Source organism: Pseudorasbora parva, unplaced genomic scaffold, assembly GCF_024679245.1.
Source record: "Pseudorasbora parva isolate DD20220531a unplaced genomic scaffold, ASM2467924v1 scaffold_106, whole genome shotgun sequence".
Taxonomy (NCBI): Eukaryota; Metazoa; Chordata; class Actinopteri; order Cypriniformes; family Gobionidae; genus Pseudorasbora; species Pseudorasbora parva.
The window spans coordinates 1-26179 of record NW_027125081.1 but is presented as its reverse complement, the minus strand read 5'-3'; the positions used below and the strand labels follow the sequence as shown (position 1 = coordinate 26179).

Genomic DNA, 26179 nt, shown 5'->3' with positions numbered 1-26179 from the left:
TGGATGTTTGTTTGTCATTTCAAAACCGATGGGATTATTTGTGCAGCGAGACTGAAATATGAAAATGCTTTTAAGTGCAATACAAAACCCTGATTACGAGTCTGTTCTTGGGTTTTTCATCCCTATAAACACTGTGTTAGCTCTCAGATGAAGGACTCTGCCAGCTCTGATTAATATCAGCGCTGCTGTAAAAGCAAAGCCAAACGCATCACAGCCCAGCCATTAGCCAAATGATTCCCAGATGCACAGGACTGATTTGGACTCGCTCCGTCTGCTCTTGGGAGTTCACTAAATAAACGTTAAAGAAAACATCATAAAAGTTACAAGACGCAAGACAGGATTTCATAAAGTACAGCTCTCCAGTGCTCTCTGTGCGTGAATAAACTCATTCAATCTAAAGAAACAGCAGTAAGGGTCTAAAGTAAAGTCCGGAGTTATTTCTATAAGCTGCAACTCGGCTCATATTTCGGCACATAAAGATGTTTATGAATAATAGTTTCCATATCTTACCTCAATGCATGATGCTATTCAAATAAAACTAGGCTTGATTTTAGGCACACGAAAACAAAGTTGCTTGATTTTAATAAGCTTGCTTATATATTAATGTTACTTTAGTAGCATTTTGATTTTAATTAATATTTTAAATATTAAATTTTTCATTAGAATTTTAGTTGAAGTCTCAATAGTTTTACATGTTTTTTATTATTTATATATGTCTATATCATTTTTATTTAAGTTTTAGTGTTTTTTTTATAAACAACATCTATATGTATATATATATATATATATATATATATATATATATATATATATATATATATATATATATATATATATACACTAACATACACATATAGATAATTACAAAAGTTTGTTTTTATATAATACATGTGTGTTTATAATATATGTAATATAATAACAGAAAATCCCAGGATTGTTGCAAATGTACTTTTATCAGACACATTTGCTAAAATCCATCAAAACTGCATTTTGATAATTAATTTTCAAATCCTGCATTTAGTCTCTCCTTAATTGTTATAAGTTCATAAATACTGCATTATTTATGAACTTATAACAATTGAGACACTAAATGCAGAATGATTATTTACTTATAATAAACTAGAAGCCGCAATACACATATTCACAAACATACGTGGATAAAACCACCCTCAGACGTGACTAAACGCCCAACAGACTAAGAAACAACACAAATGTTCACAACCTTTATGAATTTTAATAATTTTTACAGTGTGAAATAGTTAAACTGAGCGGGAACATATTCATGGAAAAAACAAACACATACATCATGAGCGATGATAAGGCCGGAAAGAAAATTCATGAGCTGAGAGAGAGAAATGAGAACAAAACAAACCGAGACAGAAATCAGTGGATCCGAGGAGAAACGAATAATAAAAATATACAGTTATTTCACGGTTCAAAACAAAATGAGACATGAAGAAGCTGCAGCTCTGAATCTTCTGCTGTAAACAAATAAATAAAACTAACAGAAATCCTTCAAACACATCTAGAAATGGCCAACGAGCAGATGAACGACTAAACACATGGCATGAAAGAGGTATTTGTGTTCTGAAACTGAGAAAATATGAATAACAATAAAGAATAATGTGATGTGTTTGATGAAACTAGGGGAGGCGTTATCATACGAACCTGAAAAGTCGCCTCCTCATAAACACAGAGATGGGAATTAATCGAAGAGGTTCAATAAAAAATCCCCATGTCGATCGATCACTGTCTGAATGGGTCGATAGGTTGTGGTTTCCAGAATTATCATTGTTAATAGTTGATAAGAGGTAAATAAGAGCTAAAATGCTCTCAAGGTGTAGTTTGCAGAATCCCACTGCAACCTCAACAGACGTTTACTATGCGCATTACGAGTATAAGAACATTGATACAAAAATAATGAGTAACACTTTACAATAAGGTCTCATTTGTTCATATTAGATAAAGCATTAACTATACTAACATAAACTAACAATGAGCAAATATATCTTCATGGCATTTATTAACCTCAATGTAAGTTAATCAAGATGTTTATGTTAGTTCACACTGCGTTAACTAATGTTACCAACTCTAGTCAAAAACCACAGAATTTATTTTAATTTCAATTAAAGTTCTATATTTTATTTAATATTTTGTATTTTTAGAGTATTTTATGGTATTGAATTATATTTATGTTGTAGTTATAATCCATTTATTCCCTTTTTGTTGTGTTCCAAATTTGAGGTTGATATCTCAAAAAATGAGCTTTCAGAGCGTTTGTGTGGGCGCAGTACCAAACGCTTCCACTAAGGGAAACATTTGTTTTAACACAATTTTTTTTTACTGTGAGGAGCATAAGTGTGAAAACCTTTTTGAATCATCCAAATAATTGTTTGTGTGTTTACATCGCAAGTGCCAAAACATTTATCAAGTTTCGTACCATACCGATGAAGTAACAAGACACCAAAAACTTAAAATTTGCACCAGCAAGCATTAGCTAAGATCGATAAATGTCATTGTTAGTTCACATTAACTAACTATAATAAATTAACCTTATTGTAAAGTGTTACCAAATATAACACGTTAAAACTCTGTGCTACATTAGACAAAACAACTAAGTAAACAGTAATTAGTGATTGAATCCTTATTAGCACCAATCTCAGTGTTGATACCTGATGACAAGCAGGTCGAAATAAACTACACTGAACCCAACAATCACAGTACTTTACAGAACGAGGCTGACATTTTTAGTCGTTTGGTTTGATTACATTTCTACAGAGCCCTGCACATGACATGCGTGAAAAACAAATATGTATATCGTGGCCACAAATTAATAAACCACTCCTGAGACGTACTAATTTGTCAGCATGTTTTACTAATTAATTTGAACAAATCTTTATTCGGGAACTAATTATAATCACACACGATTTACTTAAAATGAGGGATCAAATTATAATATTGTGTGCACGATTTACGTTCAAAGCGGGATCAAATTATATCACACACAATTTATGTACAAAGAGGGATCAAATTATTATTTCGCTCACAATTTACGTACAAACAGGGATCAAATTATATCACACACGATTACGTACAAAGAGGGATTAAATTATTATGATCACACACGATTTACGTACAAAGAGGGCTCAAATTATTATAATCACACACGATTTATATACAAACAGGGATCAAATTATAATATCGCACACGATTTACATGCAAAGAGGGATCAAATTATTATAATCACACATGATTTACGTACAAAGAGGGATCAAATTATTATGATCACACATGATTTACGTACAAAGAGGGCTCAAATTATTATAATCACACACGATTTATATACAAACAGGGATCAAATTATAATAACGCACACGATTTACATGCAAAGAGGGCTCAAATTATTATAATCACACACGATTTATATACAAACAGGGATCAAATTATAATAACGCACACGATTTACATGCAAAGAGGGATCAAATTATTATAATCACACACGATTTACATACAAAGAGGGATCAAACTATTATATCGCACACGATTTACGTACAAGTAGGGATCAAATTATAATCGCACACCATTTACGTACAAAGAGGGATCAAATTATTATAATCGCGCACAATTTACGCACAAAGTGGGATCAAATTATTATAATCGCGCACAATTTACGCACAAAGAGGGATCAAATTATAACATTGCACACGATTTACGTACAAGGGAACAAATTATAATATTGCGCACTGTTTACAAACAAAGAGCAATTAATATATTGCACAAGATTTACGTACAGAGGTATCACATTATTATATCACACATGATTTACGTACAAAGAGGGATTAAATTATTATATAGAGCACGATTTACATAAAAAGAGGGATAAAATTATTATATTGCACACAATTAATGTACAAAGTGGGATCAAATTATATCGTGCACAATTTACGTACAACTAGAAGAGGGATCAAATTATTAGATCGCACACAATTTACATACAAAGAGTGATCAACTTATTATATCACACAAAATGTATTTACAAAGAGGGATCAAATTATTATTGCGCACACGATTTACGTACATAGAGGGATCAAATTATTATTGCGCACACGATTTACGTACATAGAGGGATCAAATTGTTATATCGCACACGATTTACTTAAAACAATGGATCAAATTATTATCACACACGATTTACGTACAAAGAGGGATCAAATTATTATTGCGCACACGATTTACGTACATAGAGGGATCAAATTGTTATATCGCACATGACTTACTTAAAACAATGGATCAAATTATTATAATCACACACGATTTACGTACAAAGAGGGATCGAATTATATCACACACAATTAACTTACATAGAGGGATCAAATTATTATATCGCACACGATTTGTGTTCAAAGAGGGATCGAATTATATCGCACACGATTTACATACAAAGAGGGATCAAATTATTATATCGCACACAATTTACGTTCAAAGAGGGATCAAATTATTATATCGCACACGATTTACATACAAAGAGGGATCAAATTATTATGTCGTACACAATTTAAGAACAAAGAGGGATCAAATTATTATATCGCACGTGATTTACGTACAAAGAGGGATCAAATAATTATATTGCAAACAACATATTTAAAACAAGGGAATTAATTATTATATTGCACACTATTTACTTAAAACGAGGGAATGATGCAGTATTTTTTTGGTCGTGTGCAAGGCTCTGTACATTGCTGCTTAGTGTTTTACATTTTTTGCAAGTGCATTTCGACATGAAGACTGAACGGTGAGGTATTTATTGAATTTGTCAAGTTTTCCTTGAGTGTTTCAGGCCACGTCAGAGTATCGCAACATTTGTCAAATCATTATCTGAACGATGATATGTTTATATCCACTGCAAAAACATCAACCTACTTGTAAAAATGACTACAGGTCGTATTTAATTAATATTTTAAAAACTAATTTCACATCACAAACTGAAAGAAACAACAACAAAAAAAGAAACACTAAAAACCATTATTTTCCTCTGTACAAGTCGACGTCAGACCACGAGCACCAGTTTAAAATTATTAAATAATATATATATATATATATATATATATATATATATATATATATATATATATATATATATATATATATATATATATATATATATATATATAAAACTGAACTTAAAAATACTCATTCTGTACAAAGATACAATATACAATAAATGGCTGCTGGGTAATTGTCATAATAATATTTAAAATATTAAACTCTTATACACAAATATACACTTGTGTGTTTAGATGACAGAACATAACTCGAGTTCTGATCCGTGTGTTTCTGCTCAAATATCTAAACATTCTTAAATCAAGACACATTCACTGGAGTTGCAAAATTACTGAGGATATTAAAGGATTTGTTCACCCAAAAACGTTGTTACAAAGTCCATCTCACTACAGTGGCTCTACAATCATTTTATGAAGCGACGAGGTTCGTTTTGTGCACAAAAAACTAAATAACGACTTATAAAGTGATTTCAAAATAAAGCTTTGAACCGTTATGAATCAGTGAATCGATTCATGATTCGAATCGCATGTGAAACTGCTGAAATCACGTGACTTTGGCGTTTGATCCAAAACATGAATCGATTCATTGATTCATAATGGTTCGAATCTTTGTTTTGAAATCGGCCCATCACTATATAAGTCGTTATTTAGATGTTTTTTTATGCGCACCAAAACTAATCTGGTCTCTTCATAAATGATTGTAGAGCCGTTGCAGTGAGATGGGCTTTGTAACGACGTCTTTAGTGCCTTTATGGGTCTTGAGAGAGGAAATGACATTGGTGTCAATGAAGGCCATCGGATCAATGAGCCATCGGATTTCAACACTAATATCTTCATCTGTGTCTGAAGATGAACGGACTCACAGGTGTCCAACGACATGAAGAATATATGACAGAATTTACATTTTTGGGTGATCTAACCCTTTAAGAAAGTTTAGATATTTTTACTGAAAAACATGACTTTTGCAAAGATTTTTTGCAGCTTGAACCTTTAAATAGTGGTGTTTTTTTAATGGCTTCATGTGAAAATGGCCTGTGTGGCCGAAAGAGTGACCCTGACTGTAAACAGAAGAGTAAAGCCGGCTGAACACTTGACCCGTCCGGCTTTGGAAAACACACACACACACACACACACACACACACACACACAGAGAGAGAGCTGCTATCGTACCGGCTTCCATGCTCGTCTGTGCCAGGAAGCGGATCCGGTGCAGGCCTGGCTGTTACACGGCTCCATATCGGCCGGTTTGTCCAGCATGTCGCAGTTGTGCTCGTTTAACCGCTGCCCGTTTGGCCGCTGACAAACCACCAGCCGAGTCCGCTGACCACCACCACATGACCGCGTGCACTACAGGACACACACACGTTAGGTTTTTGTGAATTGTGGGGACTTTCCATAGGCGTAATTGAATGTAATTATTTATTATAAATATTATTATTCAATATATATTTTTTTAAATAATAATTATCATTCAATATAAATACTATATATTAATAATTATTAAACATAATATATGACTTTAAGTCATATATTAGTCATATATAACATTAGTCATATATAATATATGACTTTAAGTTGACATGATGTTAATTAAATATGTATTATATGAAGATGAAGTGGGGTTGATCTTGCATTAATGATGTTAGCTGAGTGAGTCTCACCTCTCCCCAGATGCCGTAGTTCCAGTGAGGACAGGGTCCCGAATCGCATCTCTTTGATTGGTCGGGTTTGACCCTCTCATCACAGTGATTGGTGCTTCGGCCGTCTGCGTCCTGACAGACCACGACCCGCCGCTGGAAGCCAGCTTCACATGAGCTGGAGCACTGACACACACACACGCACTACAGTGAGCACATGTACCCGAGACGATATGACACCAATTCAACACACTCACCCTTTAATGCTCAATAATTCACATGAAACACTCTGGACTGTGTAATACATGTGATTCTGAACCAGTAAAAACACTGCACAACTCTCAGCAGCTTGTTTACTCGCCTAAATGCCAGCGGGAAGTTGAATTGTGTGTGTGTGTGTGTGTGTGTGTGTGTGTGTGTGTGTGTGTGTGTGTGTAAGCATACTTGCGAGTTTGTGTGTGAGTATACAGGTGCTGGTCATATAATTAGCATTAAAAAATATCTAATCAAAAAGTTGATTTATTTCAATAATTCCGTTCAAAAAGTGAAACTTGTATATTATATTCAGTCATTACACACAGACTGATATATTTCAAATGTTTATTTCTTTTAATTTTGATGATTATAACTGACAACTAAGGAAAATCCCGAATTCAGTATCTCAGTAGCAATAGGAATAATTGCTCTCACCGCTCCCCATGGGCCCGTCCTCCACTGGTTGTCTGCGGACGGGATGTTCCAGCTGTGATGTCCAGGGTGGCTTCTGGGGTCGTGAGGTAAGTATGGCTGGTTGTTGGGCCAGTGGTAGGAGGATTGGCAGGGCGCGGACACACACTCCTGCTCAGAGCTGGGCCGGTCCTCCGGGTGGCAGAGCGACTCGTGCAGCTGAAGCTGATGTTGATGGTTCATACACACGACCCGCCGCGTGGCACGACCCACACCACACGACACCGAACACTGCAGACACAAACAGTCATGTGAAACTGAACTAGTGTGTGATTGCGCAGTACATGCAGGTGAAGTGTGTGTGTGTGTGTGTGTGTGTGTGTTTGTGTGGACTTACCGGCGTCCACTCTCCCTCCCTCCACTGACCGCAGGGGCTGAAGCACACAGATGTGTCTGCGGGACGGGACAGGTGAGCGCAGGACGAGTCTTCTGCCACACCACCCTGAGCGTCTCTGCAGCTGACGTACCGTTCCCGCCGACCCTCACCACATGACACCGAGCACTGACACACACACACACACACTCAGATATTGCACAATCACGTCTGTGTGTGTGTGGGGTGTGTGTGTGTGTGTGTGTGTGTGTGAGAGAGAGAGAAAGAGAGAGAGAGAGAGAGAGAGAGAGAGAGAGAGAGAGAGAGAATATGTGCTTTTGTGTGTATGTTTCTGACAGTCATCCTTGACCCAAATCCCCACTGTTGTGTGTGTGTGTGTGTGTGTGTGTGTGTGTGTGTGTGTGTGTGTGTGTGTGTGTGTGTGTGTGTGTGTGTGTGTGTGTGTGTGTCTGTGTTTCTGACAGTCATCCCTGACCCAATTCCCCACTGTTGTGTGTGTGTGTGTGTGTGTGTGTGTGTGTGTGTGTGTGTGTGTGTGTGTGTGTGTGTGTGTGTGTGTGTGTGTGCGTGCGTGCGTGCGTGTGTGTGTTTTACTTACAGTTGTCCATGACCCATATCTCCACTGTGTGTGACGTTGACCTGGTTCTGCTGGTCTAGGTGTGTTAAACACTGCATGAGGACAAACTGACAACTCACAGTCCTACACACACACACACACACACACACACACACACACACGTCAGATTCATGTTAAATATGATGTTGTCCATTCCACAATACCAGTTAAACTATTACTTGGTAGAGAATTCTTTCAAAAACATTATCAAATGGCCCAGCTTCGTCCCCCGGTGTGTATGGAGTGTGTGATCACCTGACTGTCTTGAGGTTTGGCGGCTGCGTTACACTCCCTGTCGTCCATTGTCTCGCCGTACGCTCCCGACACACACCTCACCGCGCGCCTCTGATAGCCCTGGCCACAGCTGACCGTACACTGCAAAACACAGACATCACACACTCACAAACACTGAACACACACACACCAGACAGAGCCAGCCGAGGTGTCTTCCTCACCGTACTCCAGCCTCCAATCTGCCAGGATGCGCACTCTGGAAGCTCACAGCTGCCCACCGCAGAGGGTTTGGTGTTTGGGTCACAGCGCGCCTCACTCAGATGCTCGTCTCCCAGAATGCACTGCACCTGCCGGTGTCGGACGCCCTTCCCACACGTCGCCAGACACTGAACAAAGCCAGAGTTACTGATTAGTTTAAGCATTTTAAGTAACGTTAAAATGTTATTTTTATTTTTTTAAATGCGTAGCACTCAGCTCAGTTTCTACACAGTTTGATTAAAGATCCAATGATGTGTACACTATATTGCCAAAAGTATTAGGATGCCCCTCCAAATCATTGAGTTCAGGTGTTCAATCGCTTCATGGCCACAGGTGTATAAATCAAGCACTAGGCATGTGGACACTTCTACACACATTAGTGAAAGAATGGGTCACTCACAGGAGCTCAGTGAACTCAAGCGTGGTGCCGTGATAAGTTGCCACCTGTGCAATAAGTCCATCCTGACATTTCCTCACTACTAAATATTCCACTCTCAACTGTAAGTGGGATTATAACAAAGTGGAAGTGATTGGGAACAACAGCAACTCAGCCACGAAGAGTAAGGCCCCATACAATCACAGAGCGGGGTCAGCGCATGCTGAGGTTCACAGTGCGCAGAACCACCAACTTTATGCAGAGTCAATAGCTTCAGACCTCCAAACTTCTGTGGCCTTCATAAACTCAAAAACAGTGTGTAGAGAGAAATCGCCAATCGGACATTTTGTCCCGCATCAGGAAAGGAGTCAAATAAAGGGCTATAAGATGCCGTTGGTGGCCTAAAACAGAAGATTAAAGTTCTTATTTTTAGCTTTCCTCGCACTGTGTATAATAATATTGAATCAGTCGTCTTGTGGTTGAGTCGGTTCTTCTCGCCTCTATGACTCGACCTGCCGAGCTGAATGTGTGCTCACTGGCTGCACTTATGCTAGAACGCAGAGGATCCTCCTGGCCAATGGATTTTATAGTAAATTGTGTCTAGTAGCCTACTATATAAATTCCAAAGGTTTAATTGGCATTTTTATTTCAAACGATCCGACTGACCACGTCCCGAACATCCGCAAACAGAATCGATAAAGAGCTATCAATCTGTCAATGCCGTGTCCGGGTGAGGTTTCCAGTGTTGAGTCAAATTAAGACGATCCAATTCCTGATGGTGCCCTTCCGTCAATAATTTGTTCGATTTAAATAGCGCTTTTCAAGGCACTCAAAGCGCTTTACATTGAAGGGGGGGGGGGGTCTCCTCAAACCACCACCAATGTGCAGCATCCACCTGGATGATGCGACGGTAGCCATATTGTGCCAGTACGCTCACCACACACCAGCTGACTGGAGGCAGAGTGATGAAGCCAATCAGGATATAGGAATGATTAGGAGGCCATGATGGACAGAGGCCAATGGGCAAATTTGGCCAGGATGCCGGGTTACACCCTTACTCTTTTTCGGAAGGACATCCTGGGATTTTTAACGACCACAGAGAGTCAGGACCTCGGTTTAACGTCTCATCTGAAGAACGGTGCTCTTTGTTAGTATAGTGTCCCCATCGCTATACTGGGGTGTTAGGACCCACACAGACTACAGGGTGAGCACCCCCTGCTGGCCTCACTAACACCTGTACCAGCAACTACCTAGTTTTCCCAGTAAGACACGTTAAGCGGGGAGGTACACTTTGCCCATTGCGGTTCTTGTTGAACCAGGCAATGGCCTGCCCCTGGCACGTCTCAAGTTCCTTTCGACCAGGTGAAAATAAAAAAGGAAAGCACTCCTCGAGATGGGCCCCGCGGCAGGGGTGCAAATCCGCCGGGCCTCACCCGTCCGTGTTTCAACGACACGTTTGTCGTGCCCTCTCCTCAAAAAAACCTGGGCGGCCCGTTTTGGAGTCTGTCTCAACCACACCCAGCTAAGGGCATCCGGGGGGGCACTGGGAGGCAGGGTTCGGGACAGGTGGTGGCTCCCCTCACGACTTCCCCTCCAATGGGTCCTCGCCCATGGGTTTAGGCTATGCTCATTTCAATTACAGGGCCTCGAAAGAGTCCTGTATTGTTATTTTTTGTCACTACCTCTCTGTGTCAGAAATGGGTAATTTGCACGCCTGCTGTCTTCCTTCGATGTGGTAGCTGTTTCTCAGGCTCCCTTTCCGGACTCGAACACTGATTCCCCGTTACCTGTGGTCACCATATTAGGTGCCAAATGTACCATTGAAAGTTGATAGGGCAGACATTCGAATGAGTCCTCGCCGCGGAGGGCAAGCAATCGGACCAAGGTTATTTAGAGTCACCAAAGCGGCCGGGGTATCCGGACGGCTGAGAACGCCCGGACACACCCGGATGGGTTTTGGATCTGATAAATGCACATGTCCCTGACCCCCGAGAGGACCGGGTCAGCGCTTGTTTGCATGTATTAGCTCTGAAATTGCCACAGTTATCCAAGTAGCGGTTGGAGCGATCAAAGGAACCAAAACTGATTTAATGAGCCATTCGCAGTTTCGCAAGCATATGCTACTGGCAGGATCAACCGGGTAACCCCTGGGTCGGAGCGGCGCCTGACATTCGATGCGTTAAGCAGTGAGGTACACTTTGCCCATAGCGGTTATTGTCAAACCGGGCAATGGCCTGACCCTAGCGCGTCTCAAGTTCCTTTCGACTGGGAGAAAATAAAAAAAGGAAAGCACCCCTCGAGATGGACCCGGCGGCGGGGGTGCAAATCCACTGGGCCTCGACCATCTGTGTTTCAGGTTTAACATGCCCCTCCTCGACAAAACCCGGGCGGCCCGTTTTGAGTCTATCTCGGCGCGCCACCGCCCACATATAGGGCCCACCTTTTCCGATCATGCCCGGAACAGACACACCCTCCCCGGTCGCCGGCCAGGAGGCTCATCAGCTTGGAGCTTTTTGCCAAGTTCGGCTTTCAGACTCTGTCCGTTTCCCCCTCTCCCCGACAAAACCCTGACGAGTCGTTTTGAGTCTAACTTTGCTTGAACCCACCCTCCAGATGGGGGGCCTCCAACCTGCCCGTGCCCAAGATGAGGTCTGATAGCATGGAGGTTCTGAGCAGTAAATTCAGGCCCCGGATGGTACGTCCTCCCTGGGGAGGAGCCTAACCCACGCCTTACACTTCACGGACCCGCTCATTTCTCAGGGGGTCGTTCCTGGAAGTCTCTTGCCCAACTGACAGCACACCTCTTTTTATGGGCTTTCCGGCACACCATTTCCTCGGTCCGGTTTCACCCTCTCCTCAACAAAACGGGGATGGCCCATTTTGAGTCCGTCTTTGCTCGAACCAGCCATCCAGAGGGCCCACCGATCCGACCATCTCCAGGACGAGGCCCCTCCTTGGGCAGGCCAGGGAGGTCTGATAGCATGGAGCTTTTCACCGAGTTTAACTTTTTGACTCTGTTCGTTTTCAAGGAGGATTTTTTCTCCAGGGGCCTCTGAACTTTGTTTCGGGCCCTGGACGGGGCCTGACCTGCTCTAATATTGGGCAAATTGTTTTAGCAGGTTGTTCCTGTAAGTCTCAGCCCACACACAGTGCGTTGGTTTCATGGCCATTCCCTCTGCCTTTTATTTCTTCACCATCTTATTCTCTGTGCCATTTTGGCGTATGCCTTCCTTGGACAAGAACACCATTCGATTTCATCTTTGCGACAAGCATATATTTGCGCCATCCTGGACGGTACCGACTGGTTGATTATTTGAATTATATGAATTATTGATTATGTTAAAAGTCATAGTTTAATAGTAATAGTTGAAGTAATGCTGCAGTATTTATTCTAAATGATTTATTGGTGCACATCATTATTGAGTTAAATTCATGCTCCTCGTAATCTTGAATCAGAATATATTCCCCTCCCTCTCTCTTCCATCTCTTCTCTGATGACGAGGGGGGGCCACCTGTCACTCACATGAGATCCACCAATAGCAACCCACAACCATCCAATCAATTCCCCAAAGACCAGTGATGCACGGGTCAATGTATAAACAACCCGCACCCGACCAACGTTTTCAACTAACCCACCCACAACTCAGATCGCAAAAAAAAGAAAATATTGTACCCAAACCACTTCCTGACCCGCATTTTTTTAAAGTAGGAAATGCTCATTACGCATCAATTTAGTAATTTATTTAATTTAATTTTCTTAACAATTAACCTGATAACCGTCATGAGGACGAGGACGTGCTGAAACTCTCTATGCTTAAATTAGCTCAAAATTACTATCAGATGTAAGTAATTACCTTGACAAACTATACATCATTAAAAAGATCTAAGACTAAAGTTTAATTTTGTTACCTCTGTTTTATTCTCAAAGTCTTATAATGACCGTAATGTGTTAATATGTGCCAGGAGTTATGAATATGATCTTGGGCGTCGCTACCTTTTGATTGTAATATGCGCGTCATTTGCTCCCATTCATAAAATACTCCTCTGTGATCGTCATGAATACACTCGACAAAACAACTTCCCTCAGGGCTTTTACTTCAAATGTGTGCAGATGTGGAGAAATATTGATAGATTCTCACATGTTTGAGTCAAATTTCTATACAGAGAAGTATTATTTATTCAATCTTTATCCAAAATCCGCGGATGTGTGATTATGAGCGCAGTATACTGTGATATGCTGTGTTTTCAATTCATTCTGGCAGCCGGAGGGCGCTGGAAAGCTGTACTACTGAAAATTCACCCAATGTGGAACACATGAAGAACAGACACACCATGTGACATTCAGGAAGTATCTGACATGACCAAAGCTGCTTTCTAGCGATCGTTAGATCACTATTTTATCCAGATAGACACGTTTTAAGACAATAAACACACAATCGCGGCAATATATGGTTGGTCTGTGTTCTTTATGCCATGTTGGGTGGTTTCATAATAGATGATATTTATAATGCAATGCTATTCCACATAGCTTTTAGCATTGTATATTTTCTGTCAGATTTTTTGACCCGAAGCTACATGAGATCACATATTGTTATATAAAACACTCGACTTATAAATTATAAAGTGATATGAAGCAAGTTTTGAATAAAACATGATTTTAATCGTATAAATTGTTGTTTTGCTGGTGTGCTAAGCTAACATGCTAGCTTGCCCTAGATGCACCTGCCACTGAGTAAATACTTTATTTTTATGAACATTTTCTAAATGTAAAACTACTGAAATGCTTATTTGGACGAAATGCATTCAATAGAGTCTCAGTGAGGGTAAAGTGAGAGGTTTGATTTAGAAATGAGGTTTGAATAGAACAGTTTGAATAGAGAATCGTTAGTAATTATAATGCAGACAAAAGAATAATAATTAGAGCCATAACCAGTCCGCAGAAGTGTGAATGTGTGCCGGGGAGACAAACTGAATGGGGCAGTTTGCACCTCTAAACAATAGAGGCAAAATAGAGAATGAAAGCTGAGAAGACATGGCAATAAACATCAGTTGATATTTTAGAGATATCTCAAAATAAAATCACATGAAACGATCTTGTAAAACGTTTAATAAAATTCAGAGTTTTAGACTGATCATCTTCAGATCTGAAATATAACATGGTCAGACTTGTGGCTTTAGCTGTAGTGCATTTCTAGATTTCTCCAAGGCCCACTTCAATTTTATTTTCATAAAGATATTTCATACAAATAAATTTCTAATAACTTTACAAAACTTTGAAGCTTATTATAGCTTTTTTTTATTATAAAAAATATTATCATTTTGACTTTACAGTAAACTGCCAGGTGTCTGCTTTCAAATGAGACCATAATTATGCTTTTAGTGCAAAGGATTCACAAACTGTATTTGTTTTAGTCTGAGTATACATTTCTTAGGATTTTTTCAAAATTTAGAAATCAGCTTAACAGGTTAAGATGCTGCATGTGTTTATCCATACTAATCGAAGTGTGCGTCTCTCCCCCAACTTTCCCAACAAAAATTATGCCCCCTCTCAGAAAATATATAAAACTGATATTACTGAGTTATATGCATTTAAAAGTAGCCTATTAAGATGGTACAATGGCATTGCTCAGTTCAGCATGTTGGGAAATCGCTAATCAGGCATTTTGTCCCACGTCAAGAAAGGGGTTAAAAGGGCTATAAGGTGCAGTCAGTGGCCTAAAATAGAAGATTAGCCTACTTTTTTTTAGCTTTCCTCGCACTGTGTATAATAATATTAAATCAGCCGTCCCTGGGTTCAGCGTGTTTCTTCACGACCTGCGGAGCTGAATGTCCGCTCACAGGCTGTACTTATGCTGGAATACAGAGGATCCTACTTGCCAATGGATTTCATATTAAATTGTGTCTAGTAGCCTACTAAATAAATTACAAAGGTTTAATTGGCATGTTTATTTCAAACGATCTGACCAACCGTGAACCGAAATATCATTAAAAATATTTTTGGATGACTCGTAACCGCGGCTAACTGCTCATTTTGGATCAACCTGCGCATCACTAACATAGACAGAATCAAGCCCCATCCAACATTTTTCTTGTTTGATAAGCAGTTTTCCTTGGATGGATACTGCACAACAGTAGCCTGGATGGCAGCCAAACTCAGCCCCCCAACCCCACAACATTTGAGCTCAGGCAGTTCAGTCTGGACTTGATCCATAGAGGAGTAATTATGCCTGAACAGAAACAGTTCGGACCTATGAAATCATCAGGGCAGGCTTTAGATGATGATTGACAGATGATCAACAGTAATGTAATCATCCATATCATCAAAGGCAATTGGGTTGAATTTGCTCTAATCCTAAACGGAGAACTTGTTAGTATATGCATTCACCTTCACTATTTCTCTCAGAAATGATAATCATGTTGGTAAGTAACTGTGTATCCTTAAATTCTTTTTTTTACAACGCCGGCAAAGATCGTTTGGGGGGTAAAATGTGTGTTATTTTGGCAAGGTTGCCTGCTATAATTCGCATTCCTGGGTCTATATATCACATAATTGAGGTCGCTTCAACCCACGGACATGGAAAACAACCCGCGGGGGGAAAAAAGCACTTGGCAACACAGTGCAGTTGAGTTCTTTTAACATTTGACAACTAACGTTATGCATCGCTCCGCTGCTCTGATTGGTTGTAGGTCTGTCCAATAAAGGTCTTTCCTGGTTTGGTTGAAACACGCCCCATAATTATAGCCCAATGGAGCAGAATCAGACACATATTCTGACTCGAATTGAGTATGACCACGTCAGGTTTTTGGCATCAGTACCTCACTCCATTGGCTGGTGCTCCAGTCGGGACATGGCACGTCGCTGCAGGGTTCGCTCACGACTCTCTGCTGCTCGTCACACTCTCGCTCCACCAGTCTGCGGCCCAGATTATTCATGCAGAACGCCTGTCGCGTCCGAACCCCTCGCCCACAGCTCTTCGAGCACTGCAACCACAGCCACAACACAGAGAAACAACGAGAAAAATCACATGCAGATCCTTTGTTCCAAACATCAAATTGATATTCCAAAATCACTCGATGTAAAAATCCTCTGCAGCTGTTGTTTCTGCTTCTCTTGTGAGGGTAACATGTGTTTCTCACACTTCTGCAACACTAAAAAACTAACAACCAAAAACATATTTTCACAGAGTTTTTTGGACTATGAAACTCAACTAGATGAAAGAAACAGTGAACTTTCCTTGAATGATTCAGAAGGCGAGTCTTCAATTTTGAGTCTTAAATTTCAGCATTTCATATTTTAGTCTTTTGCAAGCTACAATAGAGGTTTTCTGTTTTTTTTTCTGACTCTATGCTGTTTTTCACAGTGTTAATAAAATTGCATGGCAAAAAATGGTGGGTCAATTTGACCCCAACACAAAAGTTGTTTTTTGTAAAGGCTGGTCACATTTTGTGTCAAACTTTTGCATGCATATTCATGACCCTAAAAGAGAAATAATCACCACATTTCAAAAATAAATATATAGTTTAACCAGTGTTTCAAGCTGTTTGAAAAGTGTTCCCGAAACACATTTTGAGGGTTTAGGTTTTTATATCAGTTTTAAAGTGCCCTATTGTTTTTTTTTGATATGGCCTTTCATTTTGTGTGTAATGTAAATCTAAAAGGTCAGCAAAGGTGCTGTTTGTGAATCTAAAAGGTCAGCAAACTTTCAAAGACCAAAGTGTAGATAAATGTAGTTTTGGTCTCCTAAAAGAAAGAAGCGATTCTAAGCTGAAACACATTGTCAGTAATTCAGTCACTTCTGCTGAACCTGCATAGGTTTTTAACTAATTTGCATAATGTACACCTTTGGTCTTGACTGGCTGAACAGCATCTGCTTTGCCCTGCCTTCAAACACTGTAGCTTTATCTGAGACTGGAAGAGTTTGGTTGGTGTTGTTCATGTGGAGAAGACACTGTTTTCTGCTGCCAAATCAAATCCACTTTGATGAGATCGATACAGTAAAACCATAGACTGTAAAAAAAAATATGGACATAGTGTCCGTGAGTTTTGAAGTGTAGAGTAGAGATGAGCTAGCTGTTGCCATCTTGGCTGCGTGATACGCCCGGATAACATAAAATAGGCAAAGAGGCGGGATGTGGGTGGAGCTTAGGTGACGTGATGACTAACAGACAGCAGATAAAGGGCTATCCACCTGTCACTCAAAGTGGCCATGCCCTTAATTATGCAGAACTTTAAGGCTTTATATAATGTAAACGAATGAGCTATAAAAAAAAAATCGCCCCCTCACAGCTTTCATGAGCATTTAATATCTGACCAATCACAACAGACCGAGTCATCTGACCAATCAGAGCAGAGCAGCTCTCAGAAAGGCGAGGTTTAGAGAGACTGAATCCTTCCTTGAAGCATTTTTGATGTTGAATGCATGCAAACATATTGTGGGAGACTTCAAGAAATGAGCAACCTTTGAAATCTTTGAGCATAATATGGGCACTTCAGTAAGTGAGGATATGAGCTGTAGTGTAGGTCACCTGAGACCAGGTGCTATACTGCCAGCTTTTGAGAAGACAGTCCCCATGACAGGCTTCTCGCGTCTGTGGTTTGGGCAGGTCTGTGCAGGCGCGGCTCTCCACGCGCTCACTCAGTCTCTTGCTCTGGCTGTAGCGCATGCACACCACATCCAGCGTACGGTGACCTGGACCGCACTTACTGGAGCAGTCGCTACGGCCCGCCACATGCCACCTGAGGAGCACAGAGAAAAACATTCAGCGGTCGGTTTGTTTGGTTTCCTGGTGTGTTCACATTTTTAGCCAAGAAACTTCAAGGAAATGTAATCACATTGTCTGCCAAAAAGTGTCTAAAAAATTTGCATCTGTACAATATGGAACCCCGTTTCCGCCAGTAAATAAAAAAAGAAAAAGATTAATTGCGATCTTTTTCCTCAGAATTCAGACTTTTTTTCTCACAATTGCGTGATATAATGTCAGAAATCTGAGATATAAACTCGCAATTGCGTGATAAAAAGTCAGAAATCTGAGAAACTCGCAATTGCGCATCTTTTTTTTTGTGTGGTGGAAACGGCCTTCCATATTACAATGATTCAATTCAAAATGCAATTAATTTTCCATTTGATCAAATTTGATCTATAGGCTAAAATGTAAACAAAGCAGAATAGACATTTAAAAATATCTCAGCATTTTAGTGTTTGCAGAATGTGTGCTTTCAGTTTTTCTGTTGATGCATCACTAGAATAAGACACGGGAACTGTTTGTGTGCACGTACCTGAGTTCACAGTCGCTATTGCAGGGCTCCATCGCACCTCTGGGTCGAGGTATATACTCACACCTCTGCTCTGAAACCACCAGGTGATCACTCTTACGAACACACACAGCCTTCCGTCGCCGTTCTCCTGCAGATGAACACACACACATGAAGCATAAGTGACTTGTATTCAACTATATAGGTGATTATATGCAGAAAACAAGAGTGATGAGAAAGGGATGAGAAACACCAGAGAGAGATGAGAAAGGGATGAGAAACACCAGAGAGAGATGAGAAAGAGATGGGAAACACCAGACAGTGATTAGAAGGTGTTTCAGGCCAGAAAACCAAAAATGGTTGCAGGCAAAAGACCCAGAAAGAAAGCAGAACCTTGACACACGCGGCTGCACTCCTGCCACGAGCCTGATGGATCCCAGACAAACTGCTCCCGCTGCTCCTCGATGGGAATACTGAAGGAATATCTGACGTCAGGATTATACAAGTTTCCCACACACAGAACCTGAGACGACAGGAAATTCACAAAGCCTATAAATCAGTGGTATAAAAGGCCCTGATATACTTCAAGCAATATTGAAAATAAATTATAATACTGACATTAAAATAAAAACTGAAAATCTAAAAATAAAAGCTAACTCAAAAGTTTAAGACTCGCCTGCAGCACAAGCTCTTCCTCGATCCGTTGCGTGCAGTTGATCCGTTCCTCTGTAGTGTTGGATCCGCTGTACTCAATCTCTGCTCCCTTAAAGGTGATTTCCCTTTTAAACATGGACACTACAAAGTTCCCGTTCAGGAGGAAGTTGGACTGACTGTCAGACAGAGCTACAGATCAGAGGACGAGAAGGATCAAAACTGGACAGATCAGATGTCAGATGTTTCCTGATTTCTGTTTTTTTTCTGAATTAGCTTACATACACATTCTTCACTGAAGTACCATGTAAATATCATGGCATGTGAATATGGAAAGCATTCAGAATGTATAGCTTGTATCAGAGGACCATGGCATTATCATCTGATACCATCACTGTTACACTAGGGTAATGGGGCCTGTTAATATATGTACTGAACTCACCGAGGTAGTTATCATCTTCTGGTAATCCTGAGTAGCTGACCTGCTTTATATCTATGTTGGTCGCACCAGCAGGAATCCGAACCACGACATTATAACCTAAAAGACAAAAGAGTGATGAGAACAAGATGAGAAACACCAGAGAATGATGAGAAATACATTAGAAACACCAGAGAGTGATGAGAAAGGGATGAGAAACACCAGATAGAGATGAGAAAGAGCTGAGAAACACCAGAGAGGAAACACCAGAGAGAGATGAGAAAGAGCTGAGAAACACCAGAGAGGAAACACCAGAGAGAGATGAGAAAGAGCTGAGAAACACCAGAGAGGAAACACCAGAGAAAGATGAGAAAGAGATGAGAAACATCCAAGAGAGATGAGAAAGAGATGAGAAACACCAGAGAGTAATGAGAAAAAGATGAGAAACACCTGAGAACAACCCTAACCCCAACAATGAGGAAAAAGATGAGAATGAGATGAGAAACAGCATAGAGTAAAAAAAGAAAAAAATGAGACGAGTGATAAGAAACACCTGACACATAAATCTCACCATATTGTGCATTGTTGAAGGTTCCAGCGAGGGTCTTACACGATGAGTTGTCTCCTCCACAGACACCACACTTATCATTTCTTGCCTTTGAATTCAAAACGTGGTCACAACCTGCTTGCTAAGAGACACACACACACATACACACAATCAAGATGGTCAGTTTTCATTTGCATCACACAATGTACCATATGCACATACCATAGATTTAACATTCTTATTTTAGACATACTGTGGTAACGTGATGGTTTATGGATAAATGTCATAGTTGTACCATGTTATTCTTTCAATTACCTTATAAATATCATGGTATATTAATACAGTAATCATGCAGCACTATAGTAAATATTAAACTGCAGTATAAGCATTTTTTGGGATGTTTCATACCCGGCAGAGGCCTTGTACACAGATATCATATGTGTCTGGTCCACATGGTGTTCCGTCAACGACTCGATCCCTCAGCTGATAGTACGCCATCGTCCCCGTGACACGACAGAAGAGTTTACAGCGATCTTTCATCACAACTGAGAAACAAGAGCGATGAGTGTGACACGTGAAACCACTGCAATATTTTTCTGTACATTATCAATAAGTTTCAAAGAGATGGGAAACACAAGAGTGATGAGAAAGAGATGAGAAACACCAAACAATAATGAGAGAGAGATGAGAAACACCAGAGAGAGATGAGAGAGATGAGAAACACCAAACAATAATGAGAGAGAGATGAGAAACACCAGAGAGAGATGAGAAAGAGATGAGAAACACCAAACAATAATGAGAGAGAGATGAGAAACACCAGAGAGAGATGAGAAAGAGATGAGAAACACCAAACAATAATGAGAGAGAGATGAGAAACACCAGAGAGAGATGAGAGAGATGAGAAACACCAAACAATAATGAGAGAGAGATGAGAAACACCAGAGAGAGATGAGAAAGAGATGAGAAACACCAAACAATAATGAGAGAGAGATGAGAAACACCAGAGAGAGATGAGAAAGAGATGAGAAACACCAAACAATAATGAGAGAGAGATGAGAAACACCAGAGAGAGATGAGAAAGAGATGAGAAACACCAAACAATAATGAGAGAGAGATGAGAAACACCAGAGAGAGATGAGAGAGATGAGAAACACCAAACAATAATGAGAGAGAGAGATGAGAAACACCAGAGAGAGATGAGAAAGAGATGAGAAACACCAAACAATAATGAGAGAGAGATGAGAAACACCAGAAAGAGATGAGAAAGAGATGAGAAACACCAGAGAGAGATGAGAGAGATGAGAAACACCAAACAATAATGAGAGAGAGATGAGAAACACCAGAGAGAGATGAGAAACACCAGAGAGAGAGAGATGAGAAACACCAGAGAAAGATGAGAAAGAGATGAGAAACACCAGAAAGAGAGATGAGACACATCAGAGAGAGATGAGAAGAGCACTTGACTTCATGACTTTGGCAAAACCGCAGCACTTGAGTGCGGCCCGTTTGTTCTGAAGTGTTTTTCTTTGACAGAGACCAATGTGATTTCTCCATTTCATCTGTCAGAGAGTAACTATACAGCATTCACTTCAGATAAAAGCATCTGCCAAATGCATGAATGCAGTCGGGACAGTGATTGTGTGCTATTCAACAGAGTTTGACGAGCTCAGTAGATTTGCATTGTGAGGCGCCGCTGTAAGGCTCCTCCATCAGTCCTGACGGCCGTCTGCGGGTGTGTCTGTCTGCCTGAATAAAACCATTACAATAATAGCTGCAGGTTTGATCTGACACTCATCTCTGAACGCAGGAGCAGCTGTGTGTGTGTGTGTGTGTGTGTGTGTGTGTGTGTGTGTGTGTGTGTGTTTTGACAGGACACTCACTGCCGCTGTATTTTGTGTGTGTGTGTGAGAGAGTGTGAATGTGTGTTCTGACAGGACACTCACTGCCACTGTACTTTGTGTGTGTATGAGTTTTTTTGAGAAAGTAAAAATGCAGAAAAAGTGATTTGTACTCGAGACTCGATCTTGAACTTGGACAACTTCCATTTTTCATAGACATACAGTATGGAGCGAAAGCACAAAGATTAAGAACTAATCATTTCTGTAGCCTATATGCATAAAATCTCAGCATTTTGACAGCTAATGCTTAGTAGTTTGTGCTGTGTAGAATTCTGCAAGTTTCCACCTGGCATCGTGTAGTAATTGCATTTTCCAGAAAGTCACATTGCTGCTACATTATTTGTCTCAACTATTATTTTTTATATATTTACTGTTTAAAAATTAGGGCAAAAGTGTCACAGAGAAATTGAAACCTTGTTTAATTACTAATAAAATGATCATCTCCACCAAAAATATCTAAGTTCACCAGCTGTCTCTTCCTCCACACTTCTCAAACATACAGGCAATACGAATCCATATTAAACCCTTTGGCTTATTTCCGTCAAAGAAGGTCAAAATCATAACATGATCATATATATATATTCCTCATTAGTGCCTGCATGGATCAACCCTCAGCCCTCTCTGAACTCAGTCTCAACTCGGACTCGACCCTCTCTGATCTCGCTCTCGACTCGGACTCGACCCTCTCTGATCTCGCTCTCGACTCGGACTCGACCCTCTCTGATCTCGCTCTCGACTCAGACTCAACCCACTCCGATCTCGCTCTCGACTCGGACTCGACCCTCTCTGATCTCGCTCTCGACTCGGATTTAACCCTCTCTGAACTGGCTCACGACTAGGACTCGACCCTCTCTGATCTCGCTCACGACTCGGACTCGACCCTCTCTGATCTCGCTCTCGACTCGGACTCAACCCTCTCTGATCTCGCTCTCGACTCAGACTCGACCCTCTCTGATCTCGCTCTCGACTCTGACTCGACCCTCTCTGATCTCGCTCTCGACTCGGACTCAACCCTCTCTGATCTCGCTCTCGACTCGGACTCAACCCTCTCTGATCTCGCTCTCGACTCGGACTCCACCCTCTCTGATCTCGCTCTCGACTCGGACTCAACCCTCTCTGATCTCGCTCTCGACTCGGACTCAACCCTCTCTGATCTCGCTCTCGACTCGGACTCAACCCTCTCTGATCTCGCTCTCGACTCGGACTCGACCCTCTCTGATCTCGCTTTCCACTCAGACTCAACCCTCTCTGAACTCGCTCTCGACTCGGACTCAACCCTCTCTGATCTCGCTCTCGACTCGGACTCAACCCTCTCTGAACTCACTCTCGACTCGAACTCGACCCTCTCTGAACTTGCTCTCGACTCGGACTCAACCCTCTTTGAACTCGCTCTCGACTCGGACTCAACCCTCGCTGAACTCACTCTCGACTCGGACTCAACCCTCTCTGAACTCGCTCTCGACTCGGACTCAACCCTCTCTGAACTTGCTCTCGACTCGGACTCAACCCTCTCTGAACTCGCTCTCGACTCGGACTCGACCCTCTCTAAATTCGCTCTCGAATCGTATTCAACCCTCTCAGAACTCGCTCTCGGCCCTCTCTGAACTCGGACTTAAATGAGCTGGACTTGACACCACTGCAGAATATTTCCTGATATGGGGAGGTTTAGGGGCTGTGTGTGTTGGTGTGTGTGTGTGTTCTGACACTCACTGCCGCTGTATTTCGGCACCCAGCGGACCGAGGGTGGGAGGCCATTAATGTTGAAGTGCTTCCCGTCGAACTGAGCACACTGCTCTTCCCTGAAGTCCCTCCGGCCGCGGGGACACGGATCCGTGTTACATGAGCGGAACTTCATTCTGCGGCCCACACAAAAACGCCCTCCGTTCCTCGGCCTGAGAACCATCAAGAGTTGTGGTGTTACAACCTGAAAGAATGTGCATTTATGTGAGTGTCTGTGTGTTTGTGTGTGTGCACAAGTATGTGTGTGTATGAGTGTGTGTGTGTTTGAATGTGTGTGTATGCGAATGAGTGTATGAGTGTGTGTGTTTGTAAGTGTGTTTGTGTGTGTGTTTGTGTGTGTGTGTGTGTGTGAGAGAGAGAAAGAAAGAGAGAGAGAGAGAGAGAGAGAGAGAGAGAGAGAGAGTATGTGTATGAATATGTGCGAGCATGAGTGTGTGTGCATGTGTGAATGTGAACGTGTGCATGTGTGTGTGCGTGGGTGTGTGCATGTGTGAATATGAGTGTGTCTGTGAGTAAGTGAGAGTAAGTGTGCATGTGTGTGTGTTTGTGTTTGTGTGTGTGTGTGTGTGCGCGTGTGTGTACGTGTTTGTGTGTGTGTGTGTGTGCGTACGTGTTTGTGTGTGTGTGTGCTCACTCAGGTTTATTGCAGTCTCTGGCTGTGCTGCGTGTTCCTCCTCCACAGGTTCTGGAACACACACTGTACGGCCCCCAGGGGCCCCACTCACCATGAACCGGCTTAATGTCCATCTCCTTATTCACACACATGCCATGTCTGCAGTGCTGCAAACACACACACACACACACACACAATATATATATCAGAAAGTGCCTTTCTGTGGAACTGAATCTTCTATCAAATGCTCCGTCAGATCTGCAGTCAGTGAATCTCAAACGCTGCAGGACTGGAGGATGAAGCTCTCGAGACTTGTGTGTGTTTGCTGAGATCGGTGTGTGTGAGTGTCCGCACAGACATAGACCTCGAGCCTCTTCATGCCGTAACCGAATCCTTCTCTCCAGGAATGCAGGACAGGCTGGCGTCTGTCTCTCTGCGTTACGCTGGCCCGTCGCTGGCACACGCGATAAGGAAACCCAAACGGCCCGATAAGAGCGACAGAACTCATTACAGTCTCTCTCTCTCTCTCTCTCTCTCTCTCTCTCTCTCTCTCTCTCTCTCTCTCTGCATGGCTAACACCGCTCCTTCCGATATTCACATCTGAAACACTTTTTAACCTCTTTGTGCATGCGTTTACATGCACGTTCTTAATCTGACAATGCATGTAGTCATGTAAATGCGGTAACCTGTTTTCTAAATCTGTTTTTTTTTCTGTAAACTTCTGACTTTAACTTCACTCCATCTGAAAGACAAATATCGTCCTTTTTACTCCACTACATTTCTATCAAGGTCCTCGAAGTTGAAAGTCGTTTCTGTCGCAGCTTTGAAAGTCAGTGGATAATTTTTTTCTTCTTTAAAAGGTGTTTGGGTTTTTGCAGAATACCTTTCAGGAATCACTCTTGTAGAGTCTCGTGAAGTTCAATGATTTCACAGCATTTATTAAACACTGATTTATAGTTTAGAGCAAAATGGAAGAAGACGGATGTCCAAATGCTCATTTTGTGGAGTATTCACATAAAGTTGATTATGACTTAAGTGAAGGTGAACAGTGCGAGAATATCAGATGTGTATCAGTGTATTGGATCCGTGCATTTGGCCTTAAAGTGACAGCAGCTTTATAACTTTTATAGCTTTGTAACTTTTCTACAAGTATTTAAATGAGTTTAAGTTAGTCGTATGCTAGTATGTCAGATGGAGTATTACTGACTGGCTTAAACCATGATGGCATAATGTGCATTTATACAACTATAATAACATAATGCGGCGACATAAAAAAGGAAGTTTACTTTTGATACTTAAGTACTTTTAAAACAAACACTTGAAATACCAAATACTAAAATCTGTTTTTACAACTTTCACTTGTAACCAGTAGTATGTTTACTTTTACTCAAGTAATGAAGTTGTTAACTTGTCCAACTCTGAGCAGAAGTAGAAGAGGTTCAGTCTAAACGCTGCATCTGGAACTGCATGAGGAATAATATGAGCCGTCATCTCCCACTGACACGCTTATTTAACATCACAACTGATGTAACATTGGGAATACTTGGAGTCAGATATGGCCATTATTATGTTTGGCGTCACTACAAGAAAGGAAATAAGTTGGTTTATTAATAAAGTAGTGTAAACTTGACTTTATAGGACTTTAAAAGGTTTACTTGCCGTTGTCAGGTTACTGGTTTGCATGTAAACGGTGAAAACTGGTTATTTCAATAAGGTGATATGTGGAGTTATCAGCTTACTGGTGTGCATGTAAACACACTATAATTCATTTTTAGTGATGGTATCAGATGATGATACTGTGGCACTTTAATATCAATC

General features: G+C 41.1%; 1 protein-coding gene across 1 annotated transcript; it reads right to left on the bottom strand.

Annotated features, from left to right (window-relative positions):
• Positions 1 to 228: 228 nt before the first annotated feature.
• Positions 229 to 24523, bottom strand: LOC137065647 (A disintegrin and metalloproteinase with thrombospondin motifs 20). Its single transcript, XM_067437297.1, has 18 exons — positions 24383 to 24523; positions 23719 to 23900; positions 20519 to 20655; positions 20135 to 20252; positions 19588 to 19683; positions 19171 to 19337; positions 18888 to 19017; positions 18519 to 18645; positions 17768 to 17978; positions 16058 to 16222; positions 8829 to 8993; positions 8629 to 8748; positions 8356 to 8457; positions 7761 to 7925; positions 7388 to 7654; positions 6722 to 6883; positions 6231 to 6407; positions 229 to 288 (listed from the first exon to the last, which is right to left on the bottom strand). The coding sequence occupies exons 1-18, from the start codon at positions 24511 to 24513 to the stop codon at positions 286 to 288; spliced, it is 2625 nt and encodes an 874-aa protein (XP_067293398.1). The 5' UTR covers positions 24514 to 24523; the 3' UTR covers positions 229 to 285.
• Positions 24524 to 26179: the final 1656 nt, after the last annotated feature.